The sequence below is a fragment of the Dioscorea cayenensis genome, chromosome 20 (genome assembly GCF_009730915.1).
Source record: "Dioscorea cayenensis subsp. rotundata cultivar TDr96_F1 chromosome 20, TDr96_F1_v2_PseudoChromosome.rev07_lg8_w22 25.fasta, whole genome shotgun sequence".
NCBI classification, from domain to species: Eukaryota; Viridiplantae; Streptophyta; class Magnoliopsida; order Dioscoreales; family Dioscoreaceae; genus Dioscorea; species Dioscorea cayenensis.
The window spans coordinates 16,299,733-16,316,415 of NC_052490.1; the positions used below are offsets into that span (position 1 = coordinate 16,299,733).

The following is a 16,683-nucleotide window of genomic DNA, read 5'->3' on the forward strand; positions in this document are numbered from 1 at the left end:
TATGTTGAGTTTTCCCGGAGTCGGGTTCCGCGACGTCAAGAAGAAAATATTTATCGGGGCCAACCGACCTGATGGATGCTATTGCTCCCTAACCACTTGCTCGAAAAGCGGACGAGAGGGCGCTTTCATCGACGCCGACGCAGCCTTCCTACTTCCAAACTCCCACCACGCCAGACGCAATCCTCGACGCCGGAGAAGCCCTCCCCACCCCTGCAGATTGCAACAACCCCCTACCACGACAACGATAGCCCTCCGATCATGGCAGCTTTCCCGACCACGGCATGCTCGACGCTGGTACCAACCGCGACATTAGGCTAAGATGTCACCGCGAACTCTTACGCAGCGCATGCGATATTGACGATCGAAGTTTCCTCGCTTGTCGCCGTGGTTGAGGCAATCGAGGACGCTCACAACCGATCGCGCCATCCCTCCAAAGAACCGAAGCACCCGGACGAACGAGGCGTCGGAATTTCGACGACGACGACATCATCGGAAGGTCATTCCAAGACGGCCACATTCGAAGAGACTCTGCGAAAAGAGAGAACAATATCGCTCGCCTCCACCGGCCGACGACGATGAAAACAATAGCAACACCATCGGGCGGCCGATGTCATATCGAGGTCGTCGCTGCTGATGATACGGCCACGACGCGGAGGACATCGCCGATGATGTGGCCGCTGTCGCTGCTGGAGAAGGTCGTCAACTCTCTCTTAACGAATCGATGGACCCGGTGGAACCGATGGCCGAGATCAGATCAAAGACGGACACAATCCTCGCAGATCAAGAACAAGCTAAGGGTGTGTCTCCCAACGATGTCGCTCGCCGCGACTACTGGCCGAGAAGATCGCTGAATCTGCTGCCGTCGCGCGTCGCTGGGCCGACAAGACAGTCAACAACAGCGACACAATCCCTACCACAAATACAACAATGTAAGGATGTGTCCGCGGTTGATGTTGTCGCCGCTGCCCGTCATGCATCGATGCCGTAGCACAATCCCTACAACAAAAAACAACAACATATAAGGATGTGTCCGCAGCTGATGTCGTCGCAGCTGTCCCTCGCGATCGAAGGAAGATGCCGCCGGTGCTGCAGAACCGTGAAGGTGCAACGACTGTGCCCCATGAAGACCCCCGACCGAGCAACGAGAGAGATGATCAAGGCCAATCAACAATGGGACCCGGACGGCTCGAAAAAGCTTTTTATTCCCATGGGTCGCTCTGCCCTCGTCTTAACAAATATGAAAGGTGGAGTTGATGAGGATCTTCCTCAACTGCTCTATGGACGGGTAAGTCTTAAGTTTTTATGATAGTGTTTAAAGTTTTTATTATAGTGTTTAACGATTTTCTAATGGTGTTTAATGTCTTTATGTTATCATTTAATTTTTTTCTACTTTAACGCTTAATTATATATAACATCATTTAACATTTGATAATATCATTTAAACATTTACAATATGGTCTTATTATATCATGTTATCGCTTTAACTCTAAGACTCGCTGCGTGGAAGAACGACTCTGCCAAGACCACACCCGGACAAATCAGACACGCTCGAGGGGAAGGAGATGGTCACGAGATGATGTGATGGACGCTTTCAGTGTATTATACAAAAATCGCTGAGCAAAGAGCCATATCCTCATAGAAGCGCGCCCATCACCGTGATCGCTTATGCTTTTTATGTCAAAGTAGGACGACATTACACGAAACAATTATGGCTATGGTCGGGATCGTCAGACGCACATACACGAAGTTCAAATCGTCATCCTCCCGATAATCATGAATGGCTACTTCCATGTCGCCGCCCCTCGACAATGATAAACAAGAATACATGCATTATTCTTCATGTCCGGGGTACGATAAAGACGCGTTGGACATGGTAAGATCTTCAATTATGTACGATTAATAGTGTTTGGTATTTAATCGGTATTCTAATCTCAACTTGCATATCTCGACAAAGGAATCTATTCGACAATTGCTGTCGACATGCAGCTCGGCGAGTCGGCGACGTCAAAGTACCCACTCGCACCCATACGTGAAACCCCACGCGAAACAAGGAAGCGTCGATTGCGACCGCCTACGTCATGCGGTTTATCGAGCAGATTACTTTGGGGAGTAGAAGTTACTGCCATCGCAGCATGCACGTTCCTTACCCTCGATTAAGATATCTTACCCGCATACTTATGAGGGAGAGTACCGTGCCTCACGACAAAGGGGTCGCCAGCAAACGGGTTAAGATTTGCGATCAAGAACATGTCTTGTATATCTCAATGTCAATTTTGTTTTCGAATGTAAACTCTGACATTCAATTCATCGTTTTCGCTTTTGAATAATACGACTTTGTATATCTCAAACGTAAATTTTTGTTTGTTTTTCAATCAGAAGGCGTGTTAAATTCCATCTGCGCTTTCATTTCATTGTTTAATTTACGCTTGTAATTGTGTACATTCGCTTAATTGTTTTAAATATACCATATATCGCTTAAACATCACCTGAAATATTTCAAATTACAAACAGTATCCGCTTAAAAATAACAATGTCTCCGCTTTAAATACATTCAATTCGTTGTAAAGAGTAAGAGTTTAAATATGGAAAGTTGCCCATCAATACACAGATGTTTCCCGCATCGCCATCGGGCTTATTTACAATGCCTAGTCGGCGACAGTTCATCAGAAGATCGCTCGATCGTGACCGGATCCACGGCCGGGCCGCAATGTAACCTCACGGACATCAAAACGCTCATGACTCGATCCTCTTTCGCTCCAGGGCCGCCCAGTGCCGCCTTTTCTCGTCACAGCGGTCGCAGAACGAAAGCTCACGATTTCCGGCCTCAAGGCCCGGCCATCGCCGGGCTATGGGGAATATAGCTTCCTCGCGCGCTTTGTAATTGTCGACGCTGAAGCACCCGCTAATAAATCGGATGTACGTAGCGTCCGTCATCGATTATCGTAGGGTCAAGCGTGTTTGCAAAGGGATACCATAAACTTGCCACCTCCGACATGAACAAGTTCGATGGCGTAGATCTCACGTAGTCTGTCACGACCGGTCGATCACTCGTGAACGATCACTCGACACAACGACCAACACGAAGATTTTCGGCCGTCTCAACAACGATCTCTACCTTTCGAATGTATGTCCCTGGGCATAAGTAGGTCTCCATTTGTTCGCTTGCTCACACCTGTGCTACATAACATACGCATCAACTTGAACCTGCAAATAAGGTTAAACAAAGACAAATGATGGTTAAATAATTCAGAAACATGTTTAAACATTATCGTAAATATTTAAACGAAAGTATTAATATTTAAAAGTCAGACAAGTGTAATTAAACAAAGATTGAGAATGTTTTAAAGGGTAACACTAAATGTTAGTGTAAACCAACATTCGCAGATCTTATGGAGTCGACCATTTTCGTCACCTGAGAAATGACGAGCTTCCTTGATCCAAGCATCGAACGACTCATGACGTTTGAATACATCTCGCCCCAACGATCTTCTCTCGAATAGATAATTCGACCAACGTAGCCATATCCGATTTATTAATCAACCAAATGATGAGCTTCGGGGTGATGCGGCCTCGCAGCTCATTCACGAGATTATCGAAATCTTTAGCCGTGGATGCTCACGCAATGCTGAAGCTATATAGACCAAGACTCTCCCTCAACGCCTTCCCAAGTCCGACATTGGGCTTTCATAAAATGGCCTCCAAATGTCGAAGACAAGACGCATGTGGCGAAGAAGAGAAGACTTTCGCAATGCGCTACTACAAGGCCCTCGACTCGTCTCGACACGAAAGTAATTATCTCATGATAATCTTCATCCTCGTATAAAGCATCGCCTAACTTAGATATGAACCAAGTCCAATTGGCATCGGGTCTCGCTGTCGACTATGACCGAAGGCGACGTGAAAAACCATTGTTTCCATCTTTCCCTGCGCACCCAAGAGTGCACTCCCGATATTTTCCAAGGAGGCTGGGTACCATCGAGAAACAAATAGCCGCCCGCATAGCCCTCTTGAATCCCACAATACACGCTACCGAAAAGAAAAGAACGACGCTTTAAAACGATCACCGCCTCTTTTCCACGATCGCAACGTCGCCGGATTTGTCTCACCCACCTTATCCACATACCAAAAAGCAAACAGAGTCGGAGATGTCACGCACTGGCCGAGGACCACCCGGTATGCTCTTTTTCCCAACCAAGCTCGCTTGTATGGTATGTGGACACCATGTTCCCCAATACGTGTCCTTCGAATGTCGATGGCCTCTGCATAGGGACTGTCCCTCGAGCTTCGAATCACTCGTCGCTAACCCATTTTTCGGACGCTTTTTGGACGCGACGCCAAACCTACGCCACCACCGCAAGTGTGTGACGGGTTGATTGTGTTGATTCCGAAAAGTATTTTTGTTATACTCTTTTGACGCATGAAGGCGCCTAACGACAACTACATCCAGCTAGCATTCCACAGCCACCCGATGTTTTTCGCTCTTTTACTGTAATTTGAAGTCAAAAATTCCTTTTTGATTGCACTGATTTTTAAGTACATCCTCGAAATGTTCGACACTCGACAAAACGTTGTCCAATATCCAAACGACAAGACTTCGTAATGATCGATCGAGGAAGGAAGACATCCCATACCGTCCGTGGTCACCAGCGTGGGACGAACCGAGCACTCGCAGAATCAATTCCTCGCCAACACTCCGTCAAATGAAAAAGATCAATATGTTAAGCGGAGAATATAATGTTTACGTGATAATGACAATATTTAAACGTTAAATTAAATACTTAAGCGCTTAACTAATAACGTAAACGACTCAGTACAAGATGTTAACTAGTGATTTTCGACATATTTAAACACTAATGACCCCGGATAATCGGAACAATTAAAAGAGAAGGAACTTCAACGAGTAAAACCTCGCTTTTCATTAGATTCGCAACGGCACATTTTCTCGCTCGACGACAAGATCAACTACAGCACATTTGAAGATGGAGTGCATCGTGACGCATCCGCCGGAAGTCAACATCGCTTTCTATCGACAAACCATTTTATATCCATCCGTGTGATGAACTTAACCACGACAAGAGAAACTTTCGAGACCCCATCGCTCACATATCTCGCCTAACACCAACTCCCAAGAAGTCTCGAGCCGTGAACATTAGCACTCTTTCCCTCCCCGTGAATCTAGCAATACCACAAAAAAACTCTCCATAATATATCGGGCCGAAAACCAAATCTTACAAACAAAATGAAATGAAGAACAAAAAAATAAGCCAAGAAGAAGAAGAAGAAGAAGAAGAAGAAGATGTAAACAACAAACAAATGTCGATAGGCAAACAAAAAGTGTATATATATATATCACCGTCACGATGAAGACCAAAAAGTGCATAGAGGTTAGACTAGACGTGATGTGATCTGCGGTATTTTTCCCTCCATCGAGGGCAAAAAGGAAAAATATATGCCACCGTCGCGATGAAGACGATTGTCATCGCTCGACATGAGTATCTGCTTAAACGCTAGCTTTTTATGTTTAAATGGATACATATAGTGTTTAACATAACGATTACCGCTTTAAATAAAGTCCATATCATGTAAATAATACGTGAAAACGTTTAAATATAGTGACTTAAACTGCTTTAAAAATATATGTTATTGCTTTAAATTGAATGCTTTCACGACATCGCGATCAAGATGGTACCTCCCGGTCATCTGCTTAAACATCTTTTACGTATTTTCTTAAACACCGCTTGTCATTGTTTAAAGAGTAACTTGAGTATTGTTTAACTTTTTCTATTGTTTACAATGACGCTCTTTTTGTTTCCCCACATTGTTTTTACTAGGTCTCTGCTTAAATTTCGAAGTTCACATTCAAATAAAACATCTCGCTTACAACATTTACAAAACATTTACAACATTTACAATATTTACAACGCCCTTCCTCGGACTTTCGACACTCACGACTCGACCGTGATAACGAAAACAAGTGTCTCAGACATTCAATGCTCACAAATGCCGTCGATAACATCGCGATCAACTTGAACCCGCACAACGCATAAACATTAAAAAGGTTAAACAAACACATTCATGAAAAACGACTATTAATCAATGTGTCATGGTCGGACTTAAGCTTAAGATATCGATAGTTAAACACATAACGTAATAGTTGTGACACCCGACGTAATGTTCTTAAACGGTAACAAAAAGTCTCAAGTGATAAATATCAACCTCGTTTTAAAGGACGTTTCGACCTCCCTCCTCTAGAGATCTCTCCGCAATCACGCAATACGCTGAAAAATTTCTTTTCTTACCCAAGTCGAAAAGCTCGCTAATTGCTTGCTCGTCATCCATCACCGGAGAATCCTCTCGTGATTCGTGCAATTACGCGAGCATTTCGCTTAGGCAGAAAAAGATAGTTTAACTTGTTGCGTGATTACTACCGATCGATTCTCAAGATAAGGAAGGAGGTTCACTGAAACATCCTTTTCGGGATAGAGTGGTCTGTCCATGGGAAGAGGAGGAAGAGAGAGGAGGAGGAGGAGAAGGATGATGAGGATCGACTTTACTGCAGTGGTTAGTCCATGGGAAGGGTTCTTCCCCGGTTATTTATGGTGTGAAGTCCACAAGCAGTCGACTCTTCATATCCGAGAAAAAAATTAAACGACAAAATGGGACCGACATCGAACTGATTACAATCGAACGGGTGTTCGGATATTTATGTTATTGATGGTCCGCATAAGAATTAATGCCGCCATTAATTCTTATGCACGTAGATGCCATAATCTTCACACCGCCACGCCACCCGGCCAACAATCTCGCGATCAAACTAAAAAGATCACCGCTTTTACGCAGAGACTTTGAGAATTTAAACGTTAATTAAAAAGTTATACATGTAAAGATAATGTTAAACGGAGATGACAAGTATTAAACGGATATGACAATTATTAAACATATTAGTAATATATTTAAACGGATAATAGCAAATAGTTAAACATTATTTAAAAATATACAAATAGATAACCATAAACGAGAAGAACTTTTACAACGAAAATGAACTCGCTTTTTCAAACGGAGACGACAATGGCACATGCTCGCCTCGACAATAAAAATCTACTACATACTCATTTTGAAGATGAAGTGCACTTGACCAATCCGATGGAAATCAACTTCATTTTCGTTGAGAAACCGATTTATATATTTCGGTATGATAAACTTCACCCGGACTACCACAAATGAGTCGCCATAATAAAACACTCACTGAATGGTCAAACTGATAGCAACGAAGAGATTCTCACCACATTACGAAACCGGCAGAACTGAAGTCGAACAACTCAACTGAGGAGAACAACAAGATGTAATGCAACTCCTAGGCATTGTCTATCGAAACCAAGCGAAAAGCCTTTGAAAAGGTCGAAACATGATGTGATTTCGGGCGCTTTCCTTTCCCACCATTTTCGAGGCCAAAAATGGGATTTCACAACATGGACCCATTTGAAGTGAACTGTGAGGGGGGAAAAGGGAAGTTAAACACTAACCAAGTGGCTCGTCCCGGGGTGTAAAAAAATAGGAGGGGTTTTTGGGAAGTTTGGAAAATTACGATGGAGTGACAAAGACTTTTCCCTTTAAAAATATCTTAAATATTTTATTTATAAAATACTTGAATTTATCAAGTAGTTGTTGTTTTAAAAATCATATTCTCCTTCGAGTGTCCCGTTGTTTTTACGGTGTGGGGTTTCTTTTGGACAACTTTTTGATGTCCGCTCGAACCCTTCATCCATGAAAAAGATCCGTGGAATTGGAGGAAAAACTTTAAGAGGCCGATATCCACCTTCTGGGATCTCTTGATTAGAGCCATTACTTGGAACATTTGGCTTGAAAGAAATGCTCCGCATTTTCTCTTCTTCTTAGGCTCGCATGATGCTATTATCGCGAAAATCGTTCACATGCTTCTCATGCGTTTAACGCAGCCTCAAGTCTAAAAAGAGTAAAACTGGAGGAGGCCATGAAGAAAATCAAGAGGAGCCTGGAATTCTTGTCCACTGAGGAGGTGGAGCTCGATGTCCCTCCGGAGCATATCTCTCCAACGGGAGAAGTTTAGCTCTGTTGTTTGTTTGGGAGATGCCCCTGTCCTGTGGGGGGCTCTCAGTTTGTTTGTTTTCTGGTGACTTTGTTTTGATTCTCTCCCACTGCTGGTGGATCTGAGACTGTGTTGTTGCTTCTTCTGTATTTTTTTCTTCTTAATGAAATTATGGTTTATCCACTTTTTATCATCTACATATAACGGATATAATATCTTACATCTCTTAGATACTTTGCATCTTGTCAATAATAATTAACGGATAAAGATATTTTAAAAAATTATATCGCTTGAAAAACACGTCTGTTCATAAACTATTTATACAAACGAAAATGGTTAGTTTTCATACAATATCAAACAACCATCTTAAGTTTTTTTTAAAAAAAAAAAAATCAATACATACTTTTTTTTTCGAATTATGGTTTTTTCTTCACTAGTGCTGAATGCATAAAACCAAAAATTTGTCCTATCCACTAAAACTATTTGCATCCAAACCCAACAACAACCTTAGAAAAGAGGGGCCAAATAACATTTTTTAGAAAAACTTTCATTAAAGCATTTCAAGCCTATTCTACATAGATTTCCAACAACCTGAACACTGGATTCTTCTCGGTTGAGATCAAAGTTACTTAGGTACGGCCATTATTACATTAGACGGGAAAAAGAAAGTAAAATTCAGGTATATAAGTCCAATGGCAAATTATTAACAAGACATCAAAAAGGAAAAAGTATGTATGCATCATCATATACCGAACATGCAAATTTGGAATAAGAACAATCCTGCAATTTTCTCAGCTTATGAAAGCATAGGACAAACAAGACAAACATATGAAGAACAGAGAGTCACTTAAAGCCACTCCATTAGTCCCTCCATTTATAGCCACAACTCGGATTGCAGCATATGAAGAACATAGACACAGCATCTTCACCTTTAGCTACTTCCTGTAATGAACAATGAAGTATGAAGACTATTAGTGAACCTGAATCCTTTGCATTCAGTTAGATTGGACAAGTAAAAAAATGAAGAATAATTATAGTAAAAAACAGTGGTTAATTGTGGCCACTGTCAAGAAAGAGATAAAACTGCAGAACACCAAGGCCTGATAAACAAAATACATCATGGAAATAGAACTTTGGGATTGTGGAATATCTGAAAAGCATCAGTCAATGTCCTGTAAATTGTAATTAATCATTTAGTTTACAGAGCTATGAAATTGTTCACCATTCTGAAATATAGATTTAGAATCACACAACCAACATTCAAAACAACAAGTATAATTTTCATTTTTTTTATTTGGTATGTAAGAATAAAAAATCTCAACAAATACATGTAGAATACTCAGACCTGGAAGAACACAGCCTCTGAATAGTTGCACTGAGAACAAGTGACATTCTTAGTACGAGGCAGAGTAGTGTCAGCAATTGCAATCTTTTCACCATGAGAACCTTTACCAAGAGATTGATTGATCTTAATCATATAGACACAATGGTTCTCAGCTTCTTCCTGCATAACAGCCAGGAATTATTGTTCAACTGATCAGCATTACTCTTAACTGTTTTTATGCACAGAAATGAAGGTATTCTTTCATTCATTCATTCATTCAATCAATCAAGCACAATGGGAAAAAAAGCTAGCAAAAATCTCACAAACAAGAAGAACCATTTGTACTTCATACATAGGCTAGAATGAAATGGTGGAGACCTGATAGTTGCAATTGATGCAGGCATAGAGCAGCACTTTGTTTTGAAGGTCTTCCTTTGGGAACAGTACATTGTTGCTGCTTCCATTGAAAAAGGAATTTTAAAATTTAAAAAAAAAAAAAGGACAAAATATAAGAATGAAAAATCAACATAAAATAAAATAAACGAGAACGTGCCATTTTCTGCAAAACTTCATGAGCCTCATCTCTCTCCTCCTTTCTCTGTGTCTGATTTTGCTGCTGCTTAAATTAGGGCTTGCAATGCAAAGTCGGATCCACGTGGCTTGCGTATCCAGATCCGATAAGCTCTTCAATCCTTTAAAATTTCTTTTTTGAGGTATTTGTTTTTTCATTCACCTCTAATATATTATATTTATTAGTGTTAATCTTTGCTTCAACTTGTTGGGATAAAGGAAAAACCCTATTTTTACCCACAAATTGTTTTAAAATATAAAACATAAAATATATAAATGAACGATAACAGCATCCATCGTGGTTTTAGCTTCTAAATAACTTTAAAAAAACAATTACACATTTCCGAGTCAACCCAAATGATGAACACAGACAGACCCAATTAAAAACTTTTACTTTAAAATAAAAATACACACTGAATAAATCTCCACATAACAAGTTCAATATATTAAATTGAAAACAGAAAAATAAGAAGAAACATATACAACACCCCAAGAGAAGGCATAACAGTGGCAGTGTCTAGCTCTCTAATAACAACAAACAACTCTAATGAATCAACTTTTATTCTAAACTTTGACATTCCAGATGAGATCTGGGCCTGTTATTTGAATCATAAACTGAAGAACACTCAAGATGATAATTCAAGCATGGCGTTTTCATAAAGAGATACCCTCATCACAGAGCCCAACCATGCGGCACATATCGTTCGGCTTCAAGTTCTCAAGCTTGCTAATAACTGATGGGGCATAACTGTAAACTGCTTGCTTGCACTACAAAACAGAAATCATTCAGTTTACATCTTATCATTCATAATTTGTAAATTTTATAAAGAAAAATTACTTGTGCTTCATTTTCATCGACTTCTTCACAGTATTCAATGAGAGCCTCCATTATCTTCATCTTCAGACAAGAACGAAATCTCATTAGAGAGGAACTCTTAAAGATGAAACTTCACTATTCGTGGGAGTTGAGTAGATTGATACCCTCATGTTAGGGATCTTTAATCTGGACAATATTTCTTTCACTGAATTGCGGCATGTCAGGCAATTTTTGCTGTCCGTCAACTGTTGGAAGATTATACTTAGCACCATGAGATAGAGATATTCATACATTTATTAGGCACTTTTCTACCTACCTTTGTTGGATTCATAACGAAATCCTCATCCGAGGAGGAGGATTTCTGAGCACATGTACCTGTGCTATTGCACAGGTGCTTCTCATGAAATAGTTCTCGCAGAAACAGCCTAGAATGATGGATGTATGTGTCCGCAACCTCCAAGCACTACAATGAAATGTAGGAAATTGACAGATTCATTCAGCAAAGCATGTCAAAAGTATTTAGAAGAGAAGCTTGAACCTGTGTTTGCAATTCAGTAGGCAAAACATGGCACATTTCATTTGACAATGTGCCAATCCCTTGGAACGTCTTTGGATCGCTCAAGGTTTTCGCAGCTTTTCTTGAAACCTCTAAGCATGAATGACAAAAGGAATCTTGTGATAGAGCCTCCATTATGGACATCTTGTTCTCTGAACAAGTCACGGATCATCAGAGGCCAGAGATCTCATAAAAGCAACACACTACATGAACGTACCTCCATCTAAGGACCAGTGCTCAAAGACATGCCTTGCATCTACCTGTAAAGATGAAAGAACCAGCATAACAGAGCATACTACCAGCATCATGCTCATCATTCACTGCAACAAAGGTTGGATTAGTATGACAAATCCAAAACATGTTAAAATATAAATGAGAAAAGCGTAAGTCTTAGTTGAGACTAGCACAATACCAACAAGGCCTCTGTCTTCCAAGGGGGGCAAGGAATAAAGGAGTATGGCGAGGGTACTAATAAATCCAGAAGAAACCAGCATTCCCCAGTCCAATTCCTCGTTTTGCTCATTTTTACTCATGTTGCCTTTGCAGCAGCCACCATCATTGGCTCTGCAAAATGCAATGCTGAAAAGAACAGTACTCTTCACATGGATTCCCTGATAATGGAAGCTAATACGTACTACTTATGGCCTGATGAAGCTTCCAAGAAGGTGAATGGCAGTTTGAAAACCAAAATTACAAAAGCAAGGAACTGGAATGAAAATCCATAATTATTGTCCTCTATTATAAACCTCTGTAATATACCACACAAACATCAGAGATCAGACTCATGCATAGATGATCTCATGTCAGACTTCACCTTGAAGAAAAAAAAATTCTTAAATAAAGTTATTTAAATTATAATCATCTGTCCAATTGCAGAATTTACGACACAAAGCAAACCAGAAGCGGCAAGTAAAACAGGCTTGAAAATACAAGATGAAAATAATATGGTTGTGCATTAACCCTGTGAGAATTTACTTAGATTTGTCTGTCAGGGAGACCAGAGACTTCACAACACCGGGACTAATTCTATCAGCTAGAGCTCCTTTTTCAGAGATGGAGAAGGACTTCTCTTTCACATAGCTCTGCAGCTTCTTGGTCTCATAGTCCAGTCTTTCTTGATCTACAACATGAGCGATATAAATTTTGAACTGTAAGGGAATCATCAAGGACACATAAATCAAGATAAAGAAAGCCAACTGGTTATAATCTAAACACCAAAAAAAACCACAAATACCCAATATTTTACCAATGGCATCACTAGATTATTGACTAAACACATCATGAAACTAACTGTATGTGAACAACCCACCACATGCCAAACCCCTAGTCAACAGTGAAAATTATTATTTTTTTTTTTTAATTTTTTTTTTAAAAAAACAGTGAAGTCTATCTACCAAGATTTGTAGTTCCACCACTGATAATTCATGTCTAAAGCACCTTTCAGTATTCTTTCAACCATTAAGTTGAATACCCTTTTGATTGCCTTTGCCTTCCAGCCATAAGCTCTTTCAGAAGCTGAGCTCCTATTCAACTTAAGGCAAAAGTAAGACTGTTCATTTGGAAAGAATCACCACAGTTGACCAACCAGTCAACATTTTCCACAAAGTTTACCTTTTCTAATTTGGCAGGTCATTGAGATATGCCAAAATTATTTTCTAAGCACTTTGATTTTAAACAATGCCCTAATGCTAAAATTTGGCAATCATCTCTTCCACACATCTCTCTATTAAAGTGAGAACTCATGCTCTACATATAACTTAAAATGCTAAAACAGTCAGAATTTAACTCTAACAATTAGGAAGCTAAGTTTATACCTTTCTCTAAGATGGTATGAGCCACATGAAAAGGCACAAGAGCAAAGATATCAGACCCTGGGAACATCATCCACGTATGCTCCTTAGAGTCATGGTTCCCACAAGTTGAACATATTTCTTTCACCAATGGTTCTCTCGCTCCTTCTATTTCTTTCATTAATGCCTCAAAAGGAGAAGGAACACTGCTTTTGGTTGTGCAAGCTCTCTTGCGGAGTGCTGTCAAGGCTTCTCTGTTACCGTTTCGCAATTTGTCATTTTCAACAAGCTGCTCTTGGATTACAGGAAACAGAATTGTTATCAAAAGAAACATAGAGTGTTTTTCTTCTTCTTCTTCTTCTTTTTGACTAAAAACATAGAGCGTTTATGAAGAACAAGCTTTAAACAAAAATGTTACATTCACCTGGTGACGTGCCAAGAGCAGATGCTCAGCTTCTGTTTCAATCTCGACCAAACTATCCTGCAGCTGCTTCATATGGGGATCCATTGTAATTTTTGTCAAAATTTCTTGGAAAATTTGGTTTCTGCTGACAGCATTCAAGCCAATGTTTAGCAAGTAAAAAGTTATTGGAATCATTGGAGAACTATTATATCATAGATTCATGCAATATACAGTTTATCCAGAAAAAAATGTCATCAAAGAAAAACCATTTATTTAGCACGAAATCTCAAAAGAAGAATAACATCTGTTCAAGCAAAATTGTCATTTTGAACAAAATTTATGCAACATGAAAATCTACAACAACAAAAAAAGGTAATCATAAGGATGAAAATGCAGGTTTCTACACATACACACCCATGAAACATTGAAAACGCTCCCATTTGCTTCCATAATCACACAAACATTCAATCTTTATCCATATACTCTGCTGTCATAGGCCATTATCAATATACACCTCCCATACCTCAGCAATAACACACCCTAAAATAATCAAAGCGTCATAAACAATAGTCAATCCAATTATGCTATGATAACCCCATGTTTATAAAAATAAAAAATAAAAAAAAGGGGGAAGAATTCAGAAGGAAAATAAGCAGTTTTTGTTGGGTAGCTCCAAAAAAAATCCTCTATTTCTATCACCAGGAGATTGGAGAATGGAGATCATTAACAAGAACAAAACTAAGAAGAGATTGCCTGAAACTATTAAGCTAAAAGTTTAAATTTGCACTGATGAAACTTCGATTCTAGCTGCTATTTCCTTATAACTTAACAAATTAAAGCACAAGCCTGGATTTTGGAAGAGAAGCACATCCAAGTAAGGCCACAAGACATATATATATATATATATATATATACATTGCCGAGAAAAACCTAAAAATAGAAGAAAATTATCGAAAATTTATCTTGAAAACCAAAATTCAAATGGAATTGGAAGGAGCACGGAAGATCTCCCTCGCCTCACCTCAAATGCTAAGCCTGATCTTCTCCGCCCTCTACTCTAATTCTTGAACTACTACCTCGAAGGACAGATGAAGGGAGCCGGGATTCAGGTTTAGGGTTTATAGTATTGTGTTTATTCAAAAACAACCCTCAGAAAACGTCTATTTACATTTGAAGAAAAATACTATACATGACCCAAACTAGGGGTTTAGATGTTGCACTTTGACTTATTAATTTTTGTGTTTAATTGTGTCACCATGTGCGTATGTGCATGTAATTTTAGAATTAAAAGGATATACATGAGAGAATTAATGTTGTCTCCTGTCACCGATTTAGAGCGCCGAGGCTACTTTAGATTTTTATCTTTGCATTAGGGATAAAAATGGTCGTTTTAGTAGTAGTCGCGTTTTTGCGTGTTTGCGTGGTAGCTTTTATGTCGAAAAATCGAGCGATTCCGTCGTTTGGATCCAGTTTATATGATTTTTCTATTAAGAGGCAATTAGGTCATTTCCTATTTATGAAATGAATGAGAGAAAAACCTGGAACCTTCTTTTCCTTCTTCACTTCTTGCTTCCTTGCTTCTTGTTCTTCTTGTTCGGCCGAGCATACCCCTAGAAGAAAAAAATTTTCCGGCGAGAATTTCCGCGAACTCAATACCAAACTCATTCCTCTCCTCACTCCCGAATCCCGGTGAAAGCCTTATATCCAATGTTTTTGTTTTGTATTTCACCCAGTATTTCCTTGATTTTTAGAAATATATAAAAAATTTCGATTTCTCCATGAATATGATGATCCATAGACTTAAATTGAAGCCAATGATTTATAATGCATGTATGAGGATGTTGTAGAAGAAAATTTTCGATTTAGAGTTGTAAATTGGGAGAAAATCCATAGTATAAGGTTCGGATCTATGCATGATTCCGAGGGTCATGTAGCACTGAAAAATTTTTGAGCTCTTTCGCAGTATTTCTTTGGTCCCACATTGAAAGCTCTTCTTCTACCCTGAACTCATTGGAGCTAGTTTTACTCCATTCACGAGATCGTTTGGATCCAAAATGACGATGTTTTTGCCTTAAAACCCCTAATGTTTTGTATTAGACATGTATAATCGTATTCTTATACATTTTTCTTGTGATTATCATTCTTATGTTCATTTAAATTTGAATTCCTACCTGTATATAGGTGGCGAGCGTCCTCCAAGGGGAAGGAGCTCAGCCCGATCGATGTAGATCGTCTCGGGGACGAGGGCAGTGGATTCGTGAGTGGTTAAATTTATAATTGCATAGATTTAATAAGAGGACTAAAGTATTCCTTCATGTGTTTTATCACATAAACTTGATGATAAAATTGACTTCCTTTGATATATATATATTTTGAGTACGAATTTACTTGAAATGGTTAAAAACTAGAATGCTTATACCTATTTATTTGAAAGAAACATGTTTACTTGCATTTCGTATTTATATGCAAATGAGATGGTTTTGATGTACATTTACGTATTTAAACATTGTATGATGGATTATTTGAATTGGAAGTTAGAAAAAATGTATGTTGTGGCATTTAGTTTTGATGGTGACGCGGACTTTAGTCGACAGACTGCGCTAGTCGGGGTTCCGCGGTCCGGCTGATGGGAGGCGGGCGTGGTTAACCACCGGGTTTACCACAGTCGAGAGGTCGCGGGAGCCGTTGATAGGGGTTACGTATGTGAGAAACCCGGGGTCACCACACGGGGATCTCGTTGGCCGCACGAGGAAAGGCACCTTTTAAATTTTAAAAAGTTTTAAAAACTCCTTGGTGGTCCCACGGCTAGTCATGCGCCACGATTAGTGTGGGAGCTGTTTTAGGCGACTGTATTTTTGGAGCTATGTTCATTATGTTTTAAAATGTTATTTGCTTTTTACTATTGATGAGATCTTGTGTTATTTGTTAATATGTTGAATACTTGGAGACCCGATTTTATATGCTATTATTATTTCTTTGAATTACCATCCCCGAAATGCTTTATCACTCTGTTACATCTATCACTGACACCACTCATTCAGGTAACCTCATTACTCACCACTCCCCTTTTATCTTTTCGAGTGCTGACGTTGGATGCGAGTTGTCTTTGTCACGTGATAGAGGTTTATCTGTACTTCTTATTTAGGTTTGTCATAGTA

At 39.5% G+C, this 16,683-nt stretch overlaps 3 protein-coding genes across 7 annotated transcripts; all 3 read right to left on the reverse strand.

Annotated features, from left to right (window-relative positions):
- Positions 1 to 8,786: 8,786 nt before the first annotated feature.
- Positions 8,787 to 9,971, reverse strand: LOC120251941 (DNA-directed RNA polymerases II, IV and V subunit 9A-like). Its single transcript, XM_039260590.1, has 4 exons — positions 9,943 to 9,971; positions 9,768 to 9,843; positions 9,411 to 9,569; positions 8,787 to 9,007 (listed from the first exon to the last, which is right to left on the reverse strand). Exons 1-4 carry the CDS (start codon positions 9,969 to 9,971, stop codon positions 8,927 to 8,929), a joined length of 345 nt encoding a protein of 114 aa, XP_039116524.1. The 3' UTR covers positions 8,787 to 8,926.
- Positions 9,972 to 10,355: 384 nt separating this feature from the next.
- On the reverse strand, positions 10,356 to 11,940 carry LOC120251050. Of its 2 annotated transcripts, XM_039259586.1 has the most exons (7): positions 11,745 to 11,940; positions 11,550 to 11,652; positions 11,315 to 11,484; positions 11,093 to 11,239; positions 10,941 to 11,021; positions 10,798 to 10,857; positions 10,356 to 10,727 (listed from the first exon to the last, which is right to left on the reverse strand). In XM_039259586.1, the coding sequence occupies exons 2-7, from the start codon at positions 11,647 to 11,649 to the stop codon at positions 10,614 to 10,616; spliced, it is 672 nt and encodes a 223-aa protein (XP_039115520.1). In that variant the 5' UTR covers positions 11,650 to 11,652; positions 11,745 to 11,940; the 3' UTR covers positions 10,356 to 10,613. The 2 variants fall into 2 exon arrangements, with proteins under 2 accessions (XP_039115520.1, XP_039115521.1); XM_039259587.1 differs by lacking the exon at positions 11,745 to 11,940 and having other exon boundaries at positions 11,550 to 11,738.
- A 99-nt stretch (positions 11,941 to 12,039) lies between these two features.
- On the reverse strand, positions 12,040 to 14,635 carry LOC120251051. 4 transcript variants are annotated; one of them, XM_039259589.1, is made up of 5 exons: positions 14,547 to 14,613; positions 13,940 to 14,065; positions 13,547 to 13,667; positions 13,147 to 13,411; positions 12,040 to 12,452 (listed from the first exon to the last, which is right to left on the reverse strand). In XM_039259589.1, exons 2-5 carry the CDS (start codon positions 13,963 to 13,965, stop codon positions 12,304 to 12,306), a joined length of 561 nt encoding a protein of 186 aa, XP_039115523.1. In that variant the 5' UTR covers positions 13,966 to 14,065; positions 14,547 to 14,613; the 3' UTR covers positions 12,040 to 12,303. The 4 variants fall into 4 exon arrangements, with proteins under 4 accessions (XP_039115523.1, XP_039115522.1, XP_039115524.1 ...); XM_039259588.1 differs by having other exon boundaries at positions 13,547 to 13,670; XM_039259590.1 differs by lacking the exon at positions 13,940 to 14,065 and having other exon boundaries at positions 14,547 to 14,635.
- Between the last annotated feature and the right edge of the window lie 2,048 nt (positions 14,636 to 16,683).

Excerpts from the sequence above, each read along its gene's own strand:
- LOC120251941 (XM_039260590.1), bottom strand. The coding sequence starts at position 9,971 with ATGAGGCTCATGAAGTTTTGCAGAAAATG. Across the intron at positions 9,844-9,942 it reads ATGAAGTTTTGCAGAAAATG|CAACAATGTACTGTTCCCAA; the intron begins GCACGTTCTCGT and ends CAATGGAAGCAG. Across the intron at positions 9,570-9,767 it reads GCATCAATTGCAACTATCAG|GAAGAAGCTGAGAACCATTG; the intron begins GTCTCCACCATT and ends GCTGTTATGCAG.
- LOC120251050 (XM_039259586.1), bottom strand. The coding sequence starts at position 11,649 with ATGATGAGCATGATGCTGGTAGTATGCTCTGTTATGCTGGTTCTTTCA. Across the intron at positions 10,858-10,940 it reads TAAAGATCCCTAACATGAGG|ATGAAGATAATGGAGGCTCT; the intron begins GTATCAATCTAC and ends TCTTGTCTGAAG. Across the intron at positions 10,728-10,797 it reads TCGATGAAAATGAAGCACAA|TGCAAGCAAGCAGTTTACAG; the intron begins GTAATTTTTCTT and ends TCTGTTTTGTAG.
- LOC120251051 (XM_039259588.1), bottom strand. The coding sequence starts at position 13,965 with ATGGGAGCGTTTTCAATGTTTCATGG. Across the intron at positions 13,412-13,546 it reads TGCTCTTGGCACGTCACCAG|CTTGTTGAAAATGACAAATT; the intron begins GTGAATGTAACA and ends ATCCAAGAGCAG. Across the intron at positions 12,453-13,146 it reads TCATACCATCTTAGAGAAAG|ATCAAGAAAGACTGGACTAT; the intron begins GTATAAACTTAG and ends CTCATGTTGTAG.